We start from the raw sequence: 23359 nt of genomic DNA, 5'->3' as shown, positions 1-23359 counted from the left end.
TGTACTGTGTTAAGCCTGTTTGAAAGTTCTCAACAGCACAGGAAGATTCCTTGTGTATGTTTGGACATGGCCTGACAGAACTTGAGATCAGATCAGAAGCTAGTACATGTATCTGCATACAATCAAAAGTAGTATATCTCTTTCACATGCAGTTCTTCATAAGGGAAAGAGGTATGATGATGACATTTGCCTTTTTTTGTAGAGAGAAGAGATAGAACCGATTAAGACTGTAGTTGATTTTTTTTTTAAGCATAATTTTATTCTTTGTTTTATGTTCTGTGAAAAGGGAACTGAAACAATTCTCTGTGTAGAGATCTGGATGTCTCTTTTTAAAAAACTGATATCCCAAATCTTAATTCAATTATGTTTTTAAAGAACAGGAGCTGTTCCTCATATGGGAATGAACCCTATAATTTATGATGGATAAAATGAGGGTGAGGTGGTTCTTGTGCTAGAAAAGCTCCCCCTGAATTAGAAACACCTGATCTCCTACATGAGTGCTAAGCATCCTTTCTTATTAAGGCGAGAATGAACACTCAACCCAGAAGGAACAATTGGAAATACTTGACAACAGACTCAGTGGCAGAATGTATTAGGAGAAGGGCAGTCCCTCAGACAGGGACCAGCTACCTGGCTGATGCCAAAGCTCTTTTTCACCAAAAAGAGTTGCAGGAGATTCAATCATTCATTCATTGACTATGTATTTAGTAAAGGCCTGCTAAAGTAAAGGCTTCCCAGGTGGTCCTGGTGGTAAAGAACCCGCCTGCCAATGCAGGAGATGTAAGAGGTGTGGGTTCGATCCCTGGATTGGGAAGATCCGCTGGAGGAGGGCATGGCAACCCACTCCAGTATTCTTACCTGGAGAATCCCCTGGACAAGGAGCCTGGCGGGTTACTGTCCATAGGATTGTAAAGAGGCGGACATGACTCAATCGACTTAGCACACACACATGCATGGAGAATGATGCAGGCACACCAGGTAATAAAGAAGGGGAAGATATGTCTTCTGCATTTAAGAAGCTTATACTACAGAGGAGGAGACACAGCATATCTAACTGTAAAATTAAATAGAAATGTACTGGTGGACTTATATCCATGGCAACAATGACAGTGAGTAAACACGTTACTATCCATGAGTGATACAAAAGTTTTATGAGTTTGCAGGAGGTAGAGATCATAGATTGAATTGGAGAGGTGACAGAAAGCTCCCTAGAGTTGGAGAGGTTATGGAAGGCTTCGTGGAAAAGGCAGAATTGAACTGAACCACACACCTGGAGAAGGAAATGGCAACTCACTCCAGTACTCTTGCCTGGAGAATCCCATGGACAGAGGAGCCTGGCAGGCTACAGTCCGTGGATCGCAAGAATTGGACACGATTTAGTGACTAAACCACCACCACCACACACCTGGAAGGATACCTAGGAGTCAGAGAAGCAGAAAAGAAGACTGTCCTTGGGTCAGTCTGAAGCAGGTGCTGTGAGCAAGAGTTTTAAAGTTTTAAAACTATGTCAATACTCTGGAACATGGGAGATGGTGTTGCCAAGGTATGGATTCAGATTGTCTTGACTTGTCAGGCTAAGGAGTTTGGCCCTGTTTTAGGTAGTGAGGACCTATCACTGCAGTCAAGTGATTGACAGGGAGAGTCATGTCACCTGGTAGAAGGTGTAATTTTTGGAGGGGGAACTTGCTTCGAAGGAATTATAATGAATTCACTTTTAAATGCATTGAGATGACGATGGATAGCCCAGTGCACATGGAGATACCCATTCCTTAATTGTGTATTTGCATATGGAAATGAGGTGAAAGTTATAGGACAGAGGCTGGATGGGGAAATAGAGGGGTAGCTGAAACTGTGGGTAAGGACATGACCCCAAAGGGAGAGGAGTCAGAGGGATAAGGTCAGGAGGCTGAGGGCAGATCCATGAGGGGCTGCCCTGATAAAGGGAGAGGAGGAAGAGGAGTAGGTGGGACGAGTGGAAACTGAGATGCTAAGCGAGGGACGAGAGGAGGTCAGTGGTGCCAGACTCTAGTGTGGTCAAGGAGAAGGAGGGGAGAACAAGGACCACACAAGGTCATTGGGGTCTTTGTACTGTTTCCGGGGGCTTGTAAGGGGACAGAGCCAGCCTGGTCTGCCTGGATGCACGTTTCAAAGCTGGCCTCAAGTCCATATCATATGGGAATGCCTTATTCACTCTGATTATTTTATACCAGGTGGGTGTAAGCAGCTGCTCAGCGGAGGAGAGAGTGGGAGAGAAAGGGTGTGGTGATGGACAGGTGGTGGCTTAATCTGTGATGATTCCAACCCAGAGTCCTGTGAGAGGCAAGCCTGGTGGGTGGGATGGGCACGCGTTCTCTTCTCTGGGCGGTCAGATCTCCCCTAGGCTATCCCTGGGCTGTGAGCCCCTTTCCTTGTTGGACATCGTCTTCAAGAGTGAAACGTGGGGAGTGAGTGGGTCAAGACTGGCTGGTCAATGCAGGATGCAGCCTGGCACCCTCTCAGCCTCCTCACTGTCCCCTTGACTCCAGTGCCCAACGCCACACCTGACATGTGAAAGGCGCTCATTTTCTGTTTGCTGAATGGATGAATCAGCCCGAGCCCACCAGGCTTAGTGAGCTCTGCAATGTGTGTGGGCTGTATTTTATTTTCTGAGTCAAGAGGCCAAGGGGGTGGACGGATAGGCGTGTTTCTGTCTGTCGTTCTTACAACAGTGATGTAAAATGGCGATGCACCCTCGGCTCATTCCTGTCAGTCAGAGCTGGAGCTCTGTCCAGTGGTCCTGCCGCCTTCTGTCTTGACTGGGCAGCCGGACTAAACACAGACGGCAGGTGCTGAGGTGATGGGGCAGGCATCCTTGGTTGTCTGGGGCTAGACGCTGGACCTCCAAACTGACTTTCCCAATAGATGGCGCATGCGTGGTGCGTGATTAGCCAGTCAGTTGTGTCCGACTCTTTGTGACCCTTTGGACTGTAGCCCCCAGGCCCCTTAGTCCATGGGATTCTCCAGGCAAGAATACTTACTGGAATAGGTTGTCATGTCCTTCTCCAAGGGATCTTCCCTACCCAGGGATCGAACCTGCATCTCCTGTGTCTCCTGCGTTGCAAGTGGATTGCCTACCCATTGAGCCATTGGAGAAACCCAAGTGATAGTGCTTAGGATCCGACTCTTTGTGACCCCATGACTGTAGCCTGCCAAGCTGCTCTGTCCATGAAGTTCTCCAGACAAGAATCCTGGAGTGGGTAGCCACTCCCTACTCCAAGGGATCTTCCCAATCCAGGGATTGAACCTGGGTCTCCCATATTGAGGGCAGATTACTTATCATCTGAGCCACCAGGGGGTTAATTTCTCTTAAGGTTGACTTTTGTTTGGGCTGAAAAGTGACTCATCTTATGGAAACGAAAAGATTGAAGTGGTAATGCTAGACTCTTTGTGATCCTAGATGCGTGGAAAGAGAATGAAGTGCTGACTGGTTCAGGAATTCCCTATCGTTCATCACCACATCCCAGCTCAGGCCGTCCTGTTCCCCAGGGCTTCTGGGCCCCCAGTGTCCTGCTGATTCTTTTTTCCAAGCTGCCTCCAGCCTGAGGGAATGTCTCCCTCCTTGGGTCTTTCCCCACCTGTGCTCTCTTAGAGCGCACGCCACATTCTGACTGCTATCAGTGTTCTTCATAAGGATGTTTTCCCCTTTTCCTCTTTGAAACTGTAAGCTCTGAGGGGCCATGAATGTGTCTAATTTTCCCTTGAGCCTCAGAATCCCTGAGAATAATGCCTGGCACATTAAAAGGGGTTAATGCTTATTTGTTCCATGGGCTTATGAATTAAGGAGGCACCTTTTCCCAGGTATCAAGGCCTTTGGGCTCTTTAGACTCTGGTCTCTAATCTTTTGCTTTCTTTTCTCTTTTTCCCTCATGGTCTTTCTGACCAAATTTCAGGCACATTTCTTGGTGCCTCTGTCTACTCCGCACACACCACAGACACACCCCTGGGCTGTGCTTCTGAAGTCTGCTTTTAGAAGCAGAAAAAACAGCCAGATGTACAGTGTTCGCTGTGTGCACGGTGGTCACAGCTACCATAGCTGAAGTGTATTTAACAAATACATATATAGCACCTATTGTGTGCCAGGTACTGATCTAAGAGCTTAGCTAACTTGGTAACATCCCTATGGGACAGGCGATGGGTATTCTTATAAATTTAACCCTCAGTGAGACTCTCTGGCTCAAGGCCATGGCTTATTCTCCAAAGTCTAAGATCATACCTATGACCGGACTCTTAAGCAAGGAAAACATTATCCTGACATGCAGTGTGTTAAGAGTGGTTGTGCATTGTAAGGAATTCTGACCTTCTTATCAGGAGCTGCACCTCTGTTTCTTCTCTCTGTGCACTTGGGCACATCCCTGAAGCTCTGGTCCCCAGATAATAGTGTCTCACAGTCGTGCAGCAAAGATGTAGTGAGATAATATCACCACGGTTGGCACCCAGGAAATATTGAGTTGTCATAAATGAATGGTTTAAAAAACATATTTTAGCAAAATTTGCACATCTATAGTTAGTTGATAGAGTGTTGGTGCTGTGGGGTTTCTCGGGCACAGGTTTGAGAAATGCTGGTTCTAGGCACAGGCATTACATAAGGATGTGAAGTTATGTTTTTACCCAAGTCAGGGCTGTAAGGTATTGTGGAAGCCACCAGATTCCCAAGATGTCTGCATCGCCATAATGCTCTGCTGTGAATTTGCACATGGTCTCCTGCCAACTTTTTTCTTAAAACCCACTCCCAAATCCTCTCTGCATTATGTTCCTTAGAGCACTGCTTTGCATAAGAGTCTATTTCTTGGAAAGGCTCAGCAGGGGAAAAATAGAACAAAAGGGGCTCTGATCACTTAAGCAAGCATAAGCTATCTGGATAGAACTGGGAGTGGAGAGGGGGGTGGGGCTGGTGGGAGGGAACAGTCCTTTTGGATGAGGCAAGGTTTGCAGACTCCTCAGTGATGGGCTGAAATCTCCCGTGAAGATGGCCCAAGGCCTGACGGATCCCGGAAGAGCTTTATGAATGAGGGAAAGAGGCTAAGTGCTTTTCTATCCTTGCCATTCGCGTCTCTCCATCTTGGTACAAACTCCCATGGCCTGCCTGGTTCAGGAGGAGTGTGGCCTCCTTGTCGCCTTCCTTTCCAGGGAAGCTGGAGGGACCCTCTACCAGTTAACTCCTCTTCTACTTGCACTCTGAATGGTGCATTGGAGCAGAGGGGCTGAGGGGTTAGGGTTACTGTCTGCATTGGATTTATACGCTAGGAAAGGTTTTCACTTGCTTTCTTAGATCCTTTTGGGTTTATAGTTTGCAGGTCACTTTGTGCAGAAAATACATGTAGACCTTTTGGCTGCACTGTCTTAGCTCATGTGCGTGTGTGTTTTGACCTCATACCCCTATGTCCAGTGTGGGGGACTGCACGTTTCAAGTACCAAGAGATGCCTGGTTGCATTGATGGTAAAATTTTGGGCTTGGGCTTCAAGAAAGTACGACAGGGGAATAGAGGTCCGGTGAGCAGAGGTCACCTCTTTAGGAATGTCTTGGCCCTAAGGTATGAGGTGTGAGCTGGCCAAGTATCTGAGATCACAGCTATGTGCTCACATGTGACCGGTAGATGGTGCTCTAACAACACAAAAATATGGCTAATATCCCTCCGGAGCTGGAACGGGATTTTAGGAAACCAGTTTCCAATCTGAGTTATGACCAATTGCTGATTTTTTACATTTCCATTTGTGGTCTCTTTAAGAGGACAGTGGAACTAGGGACACAGGAAGGAGAATGCCCACCAAGTTCCCTTACAAAGAACATTATGGCAGTGACCTAATCTCAGGTGTTTCCCCCCCCCCTAAGGATCCTCCCAGATCTTGAGGGCAGTAGATGTGTTCCCAGTTAAGCATCTTCCCAGCATAGTCCCAGGAGCATTTGGCCACTGATCAGATTCAATTTGAGGATGGTAAGCACAGTATTCCCATAGGCTTAGCATGGCTGTATAGTTTCTTCTCTTGATGGTGGACAGTTTGGAACTACACTATTACTGCCCAGAAAAAATTAGCCTGAATATTAGAAAGAACCATCAAGCGAAAGTCAGAAGAGCTGTTATAAGTCTCAGCTTTGCCTCTCATTAGATGTGGACAAACTACTTAACATTTATGAAACTCTGATTTGTCCACCAAATCAGGGTCATAATACGTTTGCCAGGCTGACCTCAGAGGTTTGGAGTGCGGTTTATATAAATGGAAAATTATTAAGGACATATAAACTATTATTCATACATCTGAGGGCTGAGAGAATGGAGCCATGGGAGAGCATGAAAGCAGTCCACAGATCTCAGAGGGCTCAAGAGCTGTGAAGCAAGGTGGGGTGAATATGAGAGAGTGCCTTCCTCCCAGTATTACTGTCTTTAGGCCAAGTCCATTCTGAAAGCGATTCACGCCATCATATTTGCCTCTGTGCTCCTGGGCTGCACCCTCCGGGAAGTCACAGTTTTAACCCCCCTACAGAGGCACTCCTGCTCCCAGGCAGACTTTACATCATCCCCAACCATACGTTTATTTGTGATTTGTGCCTCCTCTGACGGTGGAAGGTGGGAAGGAAGCCTCAATTCCAGGAGCCCCTCACATTTCTATGAATAATATTCTGCTGTGGGAATTCTCGGAGAAGGCAATGGCAACCCACTCTGGTACTGTTGCCTCGAAAATCTCATGGACGGAGGAGCCTGATAGGCTGCAGTCCATGGGGTCGCTAAGAGTCGGACACGACTGGGCGACTTCACTTTCATGCATTGGAGAAGGAAATGGCAACCCACTCCAGTGTTCTTGCCTGGAGAATCCCAGGGATGGGGTCGCACAGAGTCGGACACAACTGAAGCGACTTAGCAGCAGCAGCAGTGGGAATTTTAGGTCCCTAAAGAATTATAACAGCCACAGAGCACAGAGGACACTGTAGAGAGAGCAAAGGAATTTGGATCTCTGCTGTATGGGCGACATTGAAGACACAAGTGAAGGGTTCCTAGTCTTCCCAAAACCTCTTCCTGGAAGTAATATGTTGGTGAGCCTTGCTTCTCTGAGCATTAACAATCAGGCATGCCACCTTCCAGCCTTTAAAGGCCAGGACAAGGAGCAAAGAGGGTGATATTGCAGCATGAGAATGAGATCCATCATGTATTCCAGCCGGTAAGGTTATATAATTTAATCACAGAAGCAGATGCTTTATTTTTGTCATCATCTATTTTGCCCAATACTTTGGCCACCTGATGGGCAGGGCCAACTCACTGGAAAAGACTCTGAACCTGGGAAAGATTGAGGGCAGGAGGAGAAGGGGGTGACAGAGGATGAGATGGTTGGATGGCATCACCGACTCAGTGGACATGAGTTTAAGCAAACTCCAGGAGATAGTGAAGGACAGGGAAGCCTGGTGTGCTGCAGTCTGTGGGGCTGTAAAGAGTCCGACACGGCTTAACAAGACTGAACACAATTTTGTTCAGGAGTGTGTGCTCAGTTCCTGAAACAACGCCTTGGGCTTAAAAATATTTGTCCAGTGATTTGGATGAATTTTGTGCTATGGGTTACGGTCCTACCTCTGAAAGCATGGATTTGGTCTTCTCTGAGAGCCTTTTCTAACCCTCTGTAGTTTACAGGGCTATTGAGAGAGTCGCTTGTGACTGGGTCGAAACAACTGACAGCTGATGGGGCTTTGGGTTCACAGTACCACCTTCCCTTTCACTCTGACTAGGTGTTCAGACAGAAAAGGACCCTCCAATTAAAGGAGGTAGACGGACAGAGTAAGGCAGTAAGGAGAGCAAAATACTAATTAGAGCTGACTCACCTCAAATCATAATTGGACCCCAAATGGGCTCCCCTGAAGCAAAAGGTCAACCTGCCATGCCCAAAGGGAGCAGTGCCTGCCGCGGGTGGGGGTTTTCCAGCACCGGAGACTTTTCTTTCACACAGACACACACAGAGACATTCTCACACAGCAGACCTGCGTGAGTGCCCACATGGCCTTGCTGCCCCACGGAGGAACACACACAGCTTCTCACTCACATCACGTCGTCTCCCTTCTCACCAGCATCTCCCACACAGGCACTGCCTTTCACATCTGCGAGGGAACACTCATCCAGGATTTCCAACCTCTGGGCTCTGGCCCACCCCCTTCTCTTCCACCGCTCAGGTGGGAACAACTTGAAAGGAACCCTGCATTCAGGCAAAGCAGTGGCAGCTGATACCTGTCTTCAGATGAGACCACTGACTCACGTGGGGAAGGGCGTGGTTGCTAAACCGGGGAACTTTCTCTGGGGCCTGAAGTCCACCTTTCCCTCGTCTGCAGCTCCAACACTAATTCTACTTTTTCTCCATTACTGGAGTGGGTTCGAGGAAGTCAGTGGAGCTGACTTGAGGGTAAGAGGTAGGGATGGGCGGATCCCCCGATTGTTAAGATTTCAAAAAAGTGGTTTTAGTCTTTTTGAAATCTTAGTGAGTAGAACTCACTACTGGGGACCCGGTGTCTAGACCACCTTTCCAGAAATGCAGGGCTCTCCTAGAGCCAAACCCAAGAGGCCATCCCAGATTGCGTTTAGAGAGGGGGCGGCTCTCTAAATGCAAAAAGCTCCCACCGGAGCTGGCTCCAACCCGAGAGTGCGGAGACCCCGGAGGTCCTAGCGTCGTTCACCGGGCCTCCAGGCTGCTAAGTGGGGACAGGGGCAGAAAGGAGTGCTGCCTTCTCCGCGAGGAATGCTAGGGCAGTGCTCTCGGAGCCCGGGAGGTGCGGAGACGCGGAGACCGGGCCCGGTGCAGGGCACGCAGAGCGCAAAGGTCCGGGCGGCCGCGCGCCGGGCACTGCGTGGGGCACAGCCCAGGCGGGCACTAACGGCGCGAGAGCGTGCGCGCGTGCGTGTGCGCCCCCGCCGGGCCTCGGCTCTCCGGCGGAGACTCTGCCGCGCGGCCAGCTGCGCCGGTCTGTCTCCTCTCCGCAGGACTTGGGGAGAGGCTACTCTAGCCCGGTCTTTGGCAGAGGAGGCCCCCTTCCCTCCGCCTACACCGATCAATGAGCCACACCAGCTCCGCATCCCTGGAGCCCTCCGGCCGACGTGGGCCGGGGTCCTTCCGGCTCCAGCCCGCGCTCGCCGGCCCCGCCCCCGCCTCTCTGGGCGCTCCCGTGCGCGCCTCGCTGCGCCTCTGCGCTCCGCTCGCTCTCCCCCTCCTCGCCTTTCCCGGTCTCCCAGTCCCCTATCTTCTTCTCTGCTCCATCGAGGGGAGAGCTGCCGGGGTGGAAGAGGAAGACCGAGTCATCAGTGAGCAAGTTCGGTCCCTGGACAACTCGCGGGCCAGGCCACCGCTGGGCTCGGCTGCAACCTGTTCCTCCCTCGCCCAAGTGCTCGCCCGCCCGCCCGCTCGCTCCCGCCCTCTCCCCGGCGCAGCCGCGGATCGCTGTTGCATGCTGATCCGGGGAGGCGGCGGCGGCGGCGGCGAGCGCTCCGGGAGGATGCTGGCACTCGGGCTTCGCTGCTCTCTGGATGCTTTTCAACTTCTCTCCCAAGCGCAGGAGCTTTGAAGTCATTTGTCCCTCTCCGGTTGGATCGACTTCTTATTTTGATATTTTGGGCGTTGCGGTTTACGCAGGAACCTCAATACAGCTCTCCTCCCTCCCTCCCTCTCTCCTTCTCCACCTTTGGATGCGTCTGTGCTGGCAGGTTTAAAGACCCAAGTCTTGGTTGTGGAATTTCTTAGATGGACTTGCAGGGGCCGGCGTTATAAAGCATGTTACCGTAACCTCATCCTTGTCTTTTTTTTTTTTTTTTGAAAAGTTTTTTTGTTTTTTTTTTTCCCCCCCCCCCCCCCCCACTCCATCAATAAATTACCAAACTGTTACCTAGCGGGCCGGTGCCTGCCTCTCTCCCAGAACTAGGTGGTGCGTCTGCCAGAAGAGGAGCTATGTTTGAAGAGCAGCCTACTCCACCCCTCTTCTCTCCAGTCCCTGAACGCCACCACACACTGGCATTTTGAAAAAAAAAAAAAAAATTGTCTCCAGAAACGGAGCACCCCCAAGCTCCCCCCCTTTTTTTTCCTCCTTGAGGAATGGAGCTTCGCAGAGATTGCATTTAGATTCAACAGTTCACAGCGGCGGGGTTGCTGCTGCTGCCTCTCCGAAGAGCTCGCGAGGCTCCCCGGAGGCGGTGGTCCCCGTGCCCGTCTGGATGCGGCTCTGAGACTCCGTGTGTCTTTCTGCTTGTTGCTGTGTGCGGGTGTTCGGCCACGATCACCTTTGTGTGTCTTCTGTCTGTTTAAACTTCAGGATGGCTCGCTTCGGGGAGGCGGTGGTCGGCAGGCCGGGGTCGGGCGATGGAGACTCGGACCAGAGCAGGAACCGGCAAGGAACCCCCGTGCCGGCCTCCGGGCCGGCGGCCGCCTACAAGCAGTCGAAAGCGCAGAGGGCGCGGACTATGGCTTTGTACAACCCTATTCCTGTCCGGCAGAACTGTTTCACCGTCAACAGATCCCTGTTCATCTTCGGAGAAGATAACATTGTCAGGAAATACGCCAAGAAGCTCATCGATTGGCCATATCCTTTCTTGCCCACCATTACTCCCCTCTCCCCTTTGCATTTCTTCGGGTAAGGGGGGAACCTAGCATGGAATTTGCCCCCCATCCCTTTCCCGGTGCCGATTTGCCCCTTTGCTGAAGTGCACTCTATACTTTGGTGCATCTAAGAGGCAAGCATGGTGCCGTAGAAACCGATGTGTGCACTAGTGTTTTTCAAGGTAAGACTTTTGGTTTCTGGTTTTTCCTCCGTGAAAGTCTCCAGCATTCCTGGGTGCATGGTGTTGCGGTGTTTGCCTCTTTTGGAGCTGGGCTTGATTGGATTCTCGGCTCCCTGGTCCCTTCACAAGCTGCATAGAATGGGTTGCCTCTAATCTCAGGATTTTCTTTCATACTCAGCCCCTCTTCCGTCCCTTGAAGCCATCCCCTTTGCCCCTATCCCCACCAGCTGGGAAGACTGTCTGCCTGGAGGAAAGTCGAAGCTCCGTGAGAGGATTTATCAGCTCAGAAGCTTCAAGAGCTCCGAGCCCAAACGCTGTAGACACATTGACAAATGGATAAATAACACAAGCGTTTGGCCTGGGACCCAGCTAACTGCTGGGGACTGAGTTTAAGTTCTGCTGGAAGAGGAGTGAGTGAGTGTGTCCCAGGAGGCAGTCTCTAATGACACAACCCAACAGCTCAGAGTTCGGGTGCTCTTAGTCACGGCAGAGCAGCTCCTCAGGGCCCATCCTTTCTTAGTCCGGGTTGGGTTCTCCTGCCTCTTCAAGCTTGACCAGCTGAGTGCCTTCCCCATTCCCAGGATCCAGGCAGACCTGCTGGGCCTGAATTCATCAGTGGAGGGCTGCATCAGCTGAGCCCAGAGGTGTGCAAGCAATCTGTCTCTCTCTAGCTCCATAGGAACTGCTCTCCACAAAGAACTGGTGGTGGCAGTGTTAGGGTGAACGAGCAGAAAAGGAGCTCCTTGACAGGTTTAGTTACGCGCACCCAATGCAGGCTGCTGATGAGGCATCTCACAGCCTTGTTCTTCACTAAGAATATGGGCATCTGGCAAGGTCTTTAGAAATCAGGGGCTGCTGGATGGTGAGGGAATGAGTAGGGAGCAAGCCGGAGGGGCGGGGGGCGGATTATATACGGGTGTAGGCTTGGAGACATGGGACTTTGATGCTTGTGGAGAGATTTCTTGGGAGGGATGCACCTGCAGAAAGAGGCAACTCCTTGTCTTCCTTCGCCTGCCCCCTCCCACCCCCAACCTCCATGTGTGCATCGGGGAGGCAGCTGGAGCCACCTTGGGTCTCCAGTATCCTGGAAGCTCGTGGCTTGCCCCCCTTGGGGCCTAGGCATCTCGCTGCTACCCCCATCCCAACCTCTGGCCTTCCTTTCCTTCCTCCCTAGTTCTCTGCCTCAGCTGCACCGCGATTGGCTGGCGTGTGGAGCTTCTACGGAGCACCCCTCATTAGAAACGGGGGAGCATCTCTAAGCAGATACTCTTCCTGCTGCAGCTCGCACCCACCCCGCCTTCTCCCTGCACTCCCCTCTCCCTCCCACCCCCACAGAGTGATCCTGGGGCCAGCCGGTGCCAGAGTTAAACCTATCTGGGGTGAGAGGGGATGGGCAAGGGGGAAGGGTCCTGCCCCTGCAGTCCTGCCCGGCCGGTCCGCTGCACAAAGCGACAGCTCTCATTGTGTTTCGTGCTGCGGCTGGCTGCGAACACTCCGCGAGCCAGGTCCCTACAGATTTTCCCAGCAGGCACCCTGTTCCCCGCCCGCCCATCTTCTACAATTCTCCAAAATTTCCCACCCACCTTGTGCTGCTTTACAGCGTGCCTCTCTTAGGGGCGTGTTTACCCAGACAGGCGCCCTCCAGTTGCCAGGCGGTAGACAAAGCCGCCCAGCCGCCCCGCGGGTGGCAGAGTGTGCCCGTGGCCAGCATTGGCACCTCGGACGGCACCCCCCCGCCCCGTAACTCCCCTCGCGGCCTGGGCTCCACCGTTCCTCCGGGTTTAGCACCTCGGGCACTTCCGGCCCGGCCCAGGCTCCCGGGCGGGGAAATTAAGCGCTTCACCTACACCACGAGGTCGTTGCTTTTCGCGTTTTCTCTTCCGCGGCAAAGACGTCGCCTTTCTAGCAGGCATTGCGAGCAGCGCAAGGTGTGACTGTGGGTTTCACTGCGCCCTTTCCATGTCTTCGGCCAGAATGCACCAAAAAGTCAAAAGAGATAGTAGGGAGTTAATTTCAGCATCCTACTCGGTGCCTTGGCCCTGAGCCCCGTCCCAGTGGTCCTTTCCATCCCATTGTTGGAAGTTTCGCTGTGGTTCTACAGCATGTAGGCTGTTTGTAACGGTGTTCGGAGAACATCTGCTAAGGTGTGTAGAGGAGCCCTGTTGGCAAATTTAAAATACACCACGTTTGCCTTTTATTCCTGGCTGTACAATGTAATTGACTAATATATATTCCCTCTGGTGGTGACCATGTGGAAACATCGCACTTCTGGGGGTTCTGCGTGTGCTCTAATAGGGCATCTAAGTTCCTGGTCTCACCCCTCTTCCTTTCTAATTCCTTTCCGGAATTATGTTCCTTCTTCTTGCTGGGAGTCTGAGCACTGGTTTTCCAGCAAAGCTCAACTGTCTGGGTTCAAATCTCAGTTCCTTTACCAGCCCTGTGACCTTGAAAAGTTACTTTATTTCTCTGTGACTCAGTTTCCTTATCTGTGAAGTGACGGTGATAATAATGAGTTACTGGGAGAATTAAATGAATTAATATATGTCAGGTTCCTAGAGCACTGCCTAATTACCCAATAAATATTAATAGAGTCCTTAAGGCAATGGCACCCCACTCCAATACTCTTGCCTGGAAAATCCCATGGACGGAGGAGCCTGGTAGGCTGCAGTCCATGGGGTCGCTGAGGGTCGGAGACGACTGAGCGACTTCACTTTCACTTTTCACTTTGATGCATTGGAGGAGATGGCAACCCACTCCAGTGTTCTTGCCTGGAGAATCCCAGGGATGGGGGAGCCTGGTGGGCTGCCGTCTCTGGGGTGGCAAAGAGTCGGACACGACTGAAGCAACTTAGCAGTAGCAGTAGCAGTAAGAAATTTTAGCATACCAAAGGGAGGGACCTTAGTTCTTGGTGACTTAAGTCTTCTAGGTTTTTGCCTCCCACAGACAGCAAGGGGCATCATCCTTATCACCTAGGGGCTTGTTAAAAATTTAGAATTCCAGATGCAGAGAAGAAACCAGTGGTTATCACAGGGAAGAGAGGGGGGGCGGGGGGGTTAAATAGGTGAAGGGGATTAAGAGGTTCAAACTATTGGTTATAAATAAGACAGGGGTGTAATGTACAACACAGGGAAATATATAAAATATAGTCGTGTTTTATAATGCGACTTCCCTCGTGGCTCAATGATAAAGAATCTGTCTACCAATGCAGGAGACATGGGTTCGATCCCTGGGTGGGGAAGATGCCCTGGAGAAGGAAATGGCAACCCACTCCAGTATTCTTGCCTGGGAAATCCCATGGACAAAGGAGCCTGGTGGGCTACAGTCCACAGCGTTGCAGAAGAGTTGGACACAACTTAGCAACTAAACAGCAACATATTTTATAATAACTTTGTACAGCATATTATCTATAAAGATATCAAATTGCTCTGTTGTACACCTGAAGCTATTATTGTAAATCAACTATGCTTCACGTAAAAACAGTTCGGAATCCCAAGCCACAGTACAGATTTACTGAATCAGAATTTGCATTTTAATAAGATCCTCAGGTGATTAGTATGCCCATTTGTTTGGGAAATGCTTTTGTGCTCTACTTAAGGGCCAGAATTTCACAGAATGTAAGATTCAGGACACATGTCAAGACCTGTTTTGAACTGTCATATTCACATGCAACATGCCTGAGGATTTTGATTATTCATACAGTGCAGCTGAGATAAATACAGCTGTTTTTGGCTGCAGAAAGTCACTGGAGAACCAGGAGTTGTTCAGTCGCTCAGTCGTGTCCAACTCTGACCCCATGGACTACAGTATGCCAGGCTTCCCTGTCCTTCAGTATCTCCCAGAGTTTGCTCAGACTCATGTCTGTTGAATCGGTGATGCCATCCAGCCATCTCATCCTTTGTTGTCCCCTTCTACTCCTGCTAGGAGGAGAGCTAGGAGGAAAATGTATAATTCTGTGTGCTGTGTTAGTGGTTTCTGACCACTACATTAAAGTCTTTAATCACATTGGCCTGAAAAGTTAAATGTAAGGAATGATGTAACTTCTACTTGGGGGATTCTCTGATTTGGATGGAGGGTGGTAACCTTATCCAGTTATTAATAGGGAAGGTCTTGTACTTGTGGGAAAAAATGCCTAGGATAACCAGATTTGGCATGAAAAATGGTGGCAGGTCAACAGCCTACTCTGAATATGTTTCATTTTTCTTGGAAGCTACATCTGCATAGGGAGAAAATTTTATTTTCTTATGGCACTCTCTTCTGCAGTGGATACCATAACCTTTTTGAAAATGTTAATCTGATTTAAAATGTGGTATTACATTTTACATGATTCTTCTTTTCTTTCTTGCTCATCTAATAGATCTAACAAAAGGGTTCTCTTTTTCTCAGGGAATTGGCTGCTCTGAATGTCACCCTGCATTTACTGTGTTGTGGGCTTATTGGCGCTCACCCTTCTGTGCCAGGGCCGGTTGCCCTGTAGACCTACAGGGTCTCCCTCATGGTTTGTGAGATGCTCCCCACACATTTGCGCTTTTCTAGGTTAGAAGAGGAAAGAAAGAAATGGCATGTCTGACTTTGTCATTGAGGAGCAGTGGGGTACTTCTCCCCCACTGATGGTGTGGGTCATCTCAGCAGGGGAGCACATGTTTCATGTGGAAATGAGCATGGTTTAAAGTAGGAAGATCAAATGTGTTGTTAGCCACTGAGCTAATGAAGCTCATTATAATGAACCTGCAGATATTGACTCATGATTTCTTATTGTAGGGAACTTCATTATAGCCCCAAAGGACTCTGGCTTTGAGTCTGAGATTATGTGCTGTATTAGGGAGAATTTCCCACTGCCAATTGTCCATTATTTTTGGAGGATTTTGGTGAAGATTACTGAGAGCTTTAGTTCCCCAGTCTCCCATTATGGCGTCTACCTGTCTCCTGCTTTGTTGCGCATAAATATATTGTGCCTTGAAAGATAGTAGACTGTAATCCTGGCAAGAATTTTAGGTTGGATGTAACTCCAGTGGCTCATGAGTCAGATCACCTTGATTAGGGCAGAGGCTGGCAGTTAACAAGAACAGAGTCTGTAATTGTAGGCTATGATCAGATAATGCGGAGAGCCTTCACATCTTCTGTGTACCTGGACAAGGAGGCAGTGAAACAGAGAGCGACTGTAATTGGCACTGAGGCTACGGGATAAAGGTCTTCATTTGCTGAAGCTCCGAGGACCATCTCCACATTGCCCCGTGACTTTGCCCTTGAAATAAGGTGTGTGAGAAATACTTCCTCTGGAAACTAGGCTGGAACTTGTCGGGGGACTATTTGTAGTTGGGAGGTAGCCTGGAAAGCAAGCTGGAGTGAAGGAGTTTGACAGAAATGAAATGACTTGAAGATGGAGACAGAAATATCCTGGCTGTGATGGTTTTGTCTGTTGTTTTGCATGTCATTTCCCCACTTTCCTCCACTTGCTTCCCCTGTGCTGGGTGCGGTGCACCGATGAATTAGAGGAGGAGGAGGGAAAAAGGAGAACAGGCCTTCTTTTTTATCTTCTTCTGAAAGATCCAGACTCTGGGATTAGTAGCTGGAGCCAAAATTGCTTATCTCTTTTTAGCTGCTGCTGTAAAAAATGTAGGTGTTTTTTTTCTTTTCCCCTCAAACCCTACTGCATTTTATTCTCTTTATAGGAACATCTGGTTTCTTTCCATCTTCATATTCTTCAAATAAAATGCAGTCAAGATGTGCTAAACTCTCAGAACTCTCGCAGACTCTTTGGCTCTGTGTGTTCCTTCAGCTCATCAGGAGCCTCCCTCTTGTCATCTGCAGGGCTGCCTGGGAAACTGCAGCTCCTCAAGCCCAGCCATGTGGTCCAGCCCATCAGAGGCAACTGTGCTGATCTAATTTTGTTTATCACTGACCACGAAGACATGAAAGGGCGAACTCACACGTGACTGTAATTAATACCCTTTTATTCAAGGAGAGAGAGACCAGGTCCTTTTCTTCACTTTCTCTTTCTGCCCAGTCCTCCGCCCTTTTCATCTTTCTATATTTCTCCCTCTCATTTTTAGGTTCAGCCTTTGTGAATAATTCATTATATGTGTGGGTTTTTCCTAGGCTTTTTAGAAAAGGAAGGTTATTTGTCTTCCTCTTGGTTATGAGCAAGATCCCTTCCAGAGGGCCAGCTTCATAAATCAGCTTTTCCCTCTAAGTCTTCCGTATTTTTGCAGTGGGACTGGGGCATGTGAGAAAGGTAACTGGGGGGAATATCTCTTTAAATAGGTTTTTTCTTGCAGTTTTTGTAATGATCGCCTCCTCTCCAGTCCTGTTTCACTGGGGTGCCCCATCAGTATGCAGCCATTCCCCTCCTGTATTCAGAGAATGTGGTTAACAAGAAGATATTTATGTCCCCAAGCACTAGTCACTCTGAATCCTCTCATCCTCCTAGGTCTTCACGCTGATAAATGCTGAGCCACTGAGCTAAGAAGCAAGCTTCTGTAGCTGCTGCTTTTCAAATTCCGGTGTGGATTCATATAGGATTGGAGTGGGGAGCAGATACTGAAATTAGTGTATCGTCCTCCCCTCCGCTCCCATCAGTACATGGCTTCTAAAGTAATCTTTTTCGAAGAAGGATAAAAATGCGAGGGACCTCTATCAAGGCTTCTCCTTGCAAACATTCCAAACCTACACAGAGAGGGCTGGTGGAGTGTGGGGTGGGGGTGGGGGTGTCATCAGCCTTGTTGTCAGCATCATCCTTAATTAAGGACAGAAAGTATAGCACAAAGTGTTTAGGCTCCTCCAACCGAGTGGTCTCTTATGTGTTAAGCTTACTTCACAGTGCTGTCTATGGTGCATTTTTGAGTGCTGAGCACCCAAAGAATGTTTGGGGCTTCCCAGTTGGTGCAGTGGTAAAGAAGCTGCCTGCCGAAGCAGGAAACGCAAGAGATACTGGTTTGATTCTTGGGTTCGGAAGAGTCCCTGAAGTAGGAAATGGCAGGCAACCCACTCCAGTATTCTTGCCTGGAAAATTCCATGGACAGAGGAGTCTGGCAGGTTATAATCCATGGGGTCACAAGAGTCAGACACAACTGAGTGACTGAGTGTGTGCACACACACACACACAGAATGTTTACTGAATTTTCTATTCCCTACATCTTTGACCAACATTCGGCTACGGACTCTTAACCCTATTTATGAGCCCCTATGTCCCCATCTCTGGAAAGCAAGGAGCAGCCAGAAGGTATATCCTTAAGAGGCAGAAATGGGCCAGATTAAGGAGCACAGCGCTAAATGACTTTAAAGTGTCTGTACCCAGTCCATCCTCGACCCTGTCCCTGGCACTGCAATAGTTTACCCCTTAGGGACTTCTTATTGTATTGGGATTTTGAGTTCTAAGTTTGTTGGACTGAACAGTTCCACTCTCAGCCCTTTTGGACTTTTTTAAAGGCCTCCAATGAATGCATTCATAAAGCATTTCATCCCAGAGGCAGGTGGGCAGGGGTTGAGGATGTAACTCCAGGCTAGGCTCCAGCTCTAGGCTCCTGTGGTCCTGACGAGTGAGTGGCTTCAGGGCGGGGCCCTCCTGTGCCGAGTGTGGTCTTTTTGCCTGTGGGTAATTGATTTGAATTGCTGTTGCAACTCTGCATAATTTTGAGGCTTTTTTTGGCTGCATTTGGTCCTGCTGCATTTTTGCTGCATCTGTTTCCCCAAATCGCTGGAGAATTTGGAAAGCCTGTCTCAGATGTATGCACTGGCTTTCTGAAGGCTTATGTCAATAAAGCCAGACGGTGGCAGTGGGGTGGGATGTCACTTTTTTTTTTCGTCCTCCCATTTGGGGGAGATGAAAAAACGGTGACCAAACAGTAGGTAACACGTTAGAGGAGAAAAGTGCTGTGTTTGATGAGGTTTATCAGTGATTAGACTCAGGTGTCATTTCCATAGCCAAGACACAAGGGGCTCTTAGTGGCCTCTGGGACCCAGAGAAGAGCCTCTGCAAATCAGCGAGAGGAGGAAGTTCCTGCTCTCAAGTCTTTCCCAGCCTTCAGCTCAGTTTTAGGTTTGAAGTGTTTCAAACTTTCTGTGCCTCTTTGTCAGTTTCCACACCATTGTCTCAAGGGGCTGGTCAGAGTCAAAAAGCATGAAATGGATTTTCAGCAGTCAGTCATTGACGTCCTGGCCATTTCCAGCTGTGTGCTATTGGAAGCTGTCTCACTCCAGCTCCATCAGGGATGTTTCTTTTCAGCAGGTGATTTCTATCAGCATCAAAGCTAATTCCTCATTTAGCCTCTTTGTGTGGAAGTCATACGTATGCAGTCTGTCAGTTTCATCTCTACCATTGGTCTTCAAACTTCACTGTGTCTCAGAATTTCCTGAAGAGCTTGTTAAAATACAGGTGACTAGATCTCAGTCCTGGAGTTTCCGATTCCCTCCAGAAACTAAACATTTGCATTTGTCGCAAGCTTTCAGGTAACACTGATACTGCTGGCCTTGGAACCGTACATTCAGAACAACTGCTATGCCTGGCGATGCCTTTAGAGAAGACTAGTCTTACAAATCACTTGTCGAAAATCTCTGTCTCATGTAACAGCGAAGCCTTGTTGTTAACAGGAGTTCTTTTGGGTTCGGGTCATGAGTCTTTGAGACTTTCTTTGCCAAAATGGAGATGATCTTGGGAGCAGGGACATAGTTAAGCTAGTATATAATTTTATCAACTTAGTCAGTTCTTCTTTCTGGGCTTATGATTGACAGCAGTCTCTTCTGAGAACAGTCAAAGGACATGTCCCATTTAATTCCAGCACCTAGCACAATGTTGGCACTCAGTGAGCATTCAGTAATCTGTTGTTGAATGATCAAATTCATCAGTTACTGTTGATTAAACACAAGCATAACTGAAGTGCCTGTTAGTGTCTACTGTTGCACTAACCAGGTCCTATAGGGCCCGGTGTAGCCTGAGTCGTGGGAGAGGAGGATGGTAGGAGGTGGTCAGGGCACTGGATAGCTGGCAGGGGATTGGAAGGTCATTACATGGGAAGTTGGAGGTTGTAAAAAGTAGCTTTACCTAATTCAGAAGGTTGGTCAGGGTCGCTCTAGTTTCTGTAACATTCACCACAGGCTGTGCAAAAAGTACACTGTGTCTGCTGTTATCTGGCATTTGCTTGTACAGAACTCTTTATTAATTGGCACCCAGAGAGCTATGGTTTAATAACAATTGGGATTTGTATTGATGGTCCCTAGGTACCACAAAATGCTGTGGTGCTTTCTGAATATGATCAACAAAGCATTCATTACATTATGTTCAACATGGTTTGCATGGTGTGTGTACTTTATTGTGTTTGGAGTTTTTTGCAAATATATAATCCATATTGATTATATAAAGTGGCTCATTATCACTTTTTTTTTCCATTAAATTAAAACCTTCTTCTCCAGTTATACTGGATAACAGAGGAATTTTGGCATTGTTCTAAAAATGGGTCCTTTTTATTCTAGCAATGCTGTGGGACCTAGAGATGGACCCTCATACAGTTGTCGTGATGTCAGGTGGTGGTTAGAACAAAGTCATTATTTTTTAAATGGATTGTTGTCTCAACAGGCTTTAGATTTACTGGGTGAGTTTTCCAGCTGACAAGCTGGCATTGCATCTAACTGGATGTGCTTGGTTCTGTGGGCTTACATTGAAAATGAACCCCCCAAATTTCCAAGAGAGTCTCTAATAAGCATCTCAGCAAGAGGCGGCACTAGTGGTAAAGAACCCGCCTGCCAGTGCGGGAGACCCGAGAGACGAGGGATCGATCCCTGGGTTGGGAAGATCCCCTGGAGGAGGGCCTGGCAACCCACTTCAGTATTCTTGCCAGGATAATCCTAAGGACACAGGACCCTGGTGGGCAATAGTCCATAGTGCAGCGAAGAGTCAGACATGACTGAAGCGACTTAGCACAGCACAAGAAGTTGACAGGTGATACTTTTCCCAAGTTGACCGACTCACCTAACTTTTGTACCTTGGACTGTTCTGTGCGCTGTTATACTCCTGTCTCATTTCTGCTTGATCAGGATCAGAGGTGGTGATGGTCTTTAGATGCTCAAGGCTATGGAACTTTAGAGTTGGAACTTAGACTGGAACTTAGTTGGAACTTAGATTGACCAGAATGACTGTCTTGATGACATCTAGATGATTGTTCCTAGAGTGTGGGGACAGTTATATCCCTCTGGTACACTGTTTTCTTGCTTTCTATCTTGAAATCACAAATCCTATTGCATTTTAAGTGACCCTGTGGCCCCTTATTTCCAAAATGTAATACAGTTTTGCTTACATTTCATTTGGGAGTGGGGGGATGGTCCGTGGATCCCAATTTAAAAATGCTGACTATGCTAGAAAATTTCCACATTCTGGGATGTTGGGATCCTGGGCCATCGTAGCCTATAGATACAAGTATGACGGAAACTCCACAGGGAAGAACTATAGGTCTATGTTGGTGCGAGTACATCAGCATGCTGCCATGATGAAACGTGTGCATTCTAACCAGTGAGCACTAGGGTAGTATACGAACTCTTGCTGTATCTCCCTGATAGATGACCATCAGGCTTCCAGTGTCAGAGTGCTCTCCCGTTATTAGAAAACTTAAAGGATAGCAAGTCGAAATACTCGTCCTTATAGTTTCCACCTGTTAGTTATTTTTCCCTCCTTTTCTGTTCTATAAAGCAACACGGACCCAAATCTGCTTGTTCACTTGTGCTGTGAACATAGTACTATAGCTCTGAGCAGTGCTGTTGGCTAGAACTTTCTGTGATGATGGTTATGTTTCTATCTGCACAGTCTAATGCTGTAGCTGCTAGCCACATGTGGCTTCTGAGCACTTGACATGTGGCTGTCATGACCAAGTGTTAAATTTTATTTCATTTGAATTAATTCAAATTTAAATAGCCACATGTGGCTAGTAGCCACAGTATGGGGCAGCAGAGGTAGGAAGGCTACATAGAGTCAGAAAGGCTGAGTTGCTACCTGGGATCTGTCCATTGTTCGCTTTGTAACTGGACAAGGTTTCCCTAGCTTGGTACAAAGGCCTTCTTGTGATCTACTCTGCACATGGCACCAAGCTGTCTCAGCTGCTATAATGCCCTTCTCTCCCTCTGTGTCAATGGGCTGCCTGAAGGGACCATCCTTTCCCAGGCCTCTGTGCTCATGCACTTGCTGCTCTCTATGCCTAGAATGTCTTCTCTCTCTCCCCCTGACTGCTCGGCTTTAAGACTGTACTTGAGGTCATTTCCTCCAGGAAGCCTTCTTTGATTTCTCTCAGCAGAGTAAGACCAACTCCCTCCTCCTGGCTCCCAGATGATACCTGGTTTATTACTTTATTGTAGTACTTACCCCATAGTTTTAGTATTGGTTTTAAATCCCTGTAAGTGAGAGGTCATTATCTTTAAGTTTTAAATTACCAGGACATAGAACAGTGCTTATTAACATTGGCATTAAACATGTTTATTTAAATTAAAATAATTTTTTAAGGTTTCTTTTTGTGAAGAAATTGCATTCTGGTTCTGATGATTTGAGGTTGTAGTCAACTGAAAACCTCGGATCTTTTGCTATGAGTTGATGGCAGAGTTAATTTTCCCTGACACTGTTCTCATTCAGTTTAATTTTTGAATGTAAATTCAGGACTCTGTGTTTATTTCATTTTATCTCCTTGCTTTTGGTCTAACAGTCCATCCTGTAGAGATCCTTTTAAAGTGGGGACAGGGAACTAACATTCTTTGAACATCCATGAACTTCACACCCCATACATGTTATTATCCACATTTTATATATAGGAAAACAGGCTAAAGAAGATTAAGTCAGTTGCCCAACATCATCACCAGTGAACTTGAACCCTGGTGGTCTGAATCCAAAGCTTAGGTGGTTTTCATTATACATTGTTTCTAGACCCTTTTCAGGATAGTGAGCACTCTTAATGTGAGCGCTATGTCAACTGCAGCCGGCATGGGCATATGCTTTATCCTTTCATTCAAGTAATTGATGGAAATATGGTTAGAATTGGGACCCTCCCTTCTGCTTACCACCAGTACCTTGGTCAGTGTTCATCGACTGTTCAGCTTTTCTTGCATTTTCTGAACTTTAACCAGCTGATAGCCCTCTATCTCATCTGTAAGGATATTGGGCAAGATATCCTTGTCATATCCTTGTCATCGGCTTTGCTGAAATCCATACACACTTCTATACCTATTTCATGCCTGTGCAAAGAATCCGCCTGTAATGCAGGAGTTCAGTGTTCAATCCCTGGGTCAGGAAGATCCCCTGGAGAAAGACATAGCAACCCACTCCAGTATTCTTGCTAGGGAAACCCCATGGACAGAGGAGCCTGGAGGGCTACAGCCCATAGGGTCACAAAGAATCGGACACAGCTTAGCATCTAAATCACCATACCTGTATTAGGCTAGGAAATAACATCTTGCTTTCTCCGAGGTCCATACTGGGTGTTATTTTCAGAGACTCACTTAGACAGCATTTTATTTCTTTACTAGACAGTAGAAGGTTTGAAGTCTAGAATCACAGGAGTTGAAGTGATATTAGACATCAACTAGTCCACTGACCAGTTGAGGAAAGCTTCACCTTA

The 23359-nt window shown here is 48.1% G+C and overlaps 1 protein-coding gene across 1 annotated transcript in view; it reads left to right on the top strand.

Annotated features, from left to right (window-relative positions):
• Window positions 1-9452: 9452 nt before the first annotated feature.
• CACNA1E (calcium voltage-gated channel subunit alpha1 E) overlaps window positions 9453-23359 on the top strand; it is a 342984-nt gene continuing 329077 nt past the window's right edge. Inside the window, exon 1 of the mRNA XM_040263854.1 lies at window positions 9453-10576. Within this exon, the coding sequence (XP_040119788.1) occupies window positions 10311-10576 (266 nt within the window). The 5' untranslated portion in view covers window positions 9453-10310. The remainder of the gene's footprint in view (window positions 10577-23359) is intronic.

The sequence above is a fragment of the Oryx dammah genome, unplaced genomic scaffold (assembly GCF_014754425.2).
Source record: "Oryx dammah isolate SB20612 unplaced genomic scaffold, SCBI_Odam_1.1 HiC_scaffold_21, whole genome shotgun sequence".
NCBI lineage: Eukaryota > Metazoa > Chordata > Mammalia > Artiodactyla > Bovidae > Oryx > Oryx dammah.
This window is presented reverse-complemented; position numbering and strand designations above follow the sequence as displayed.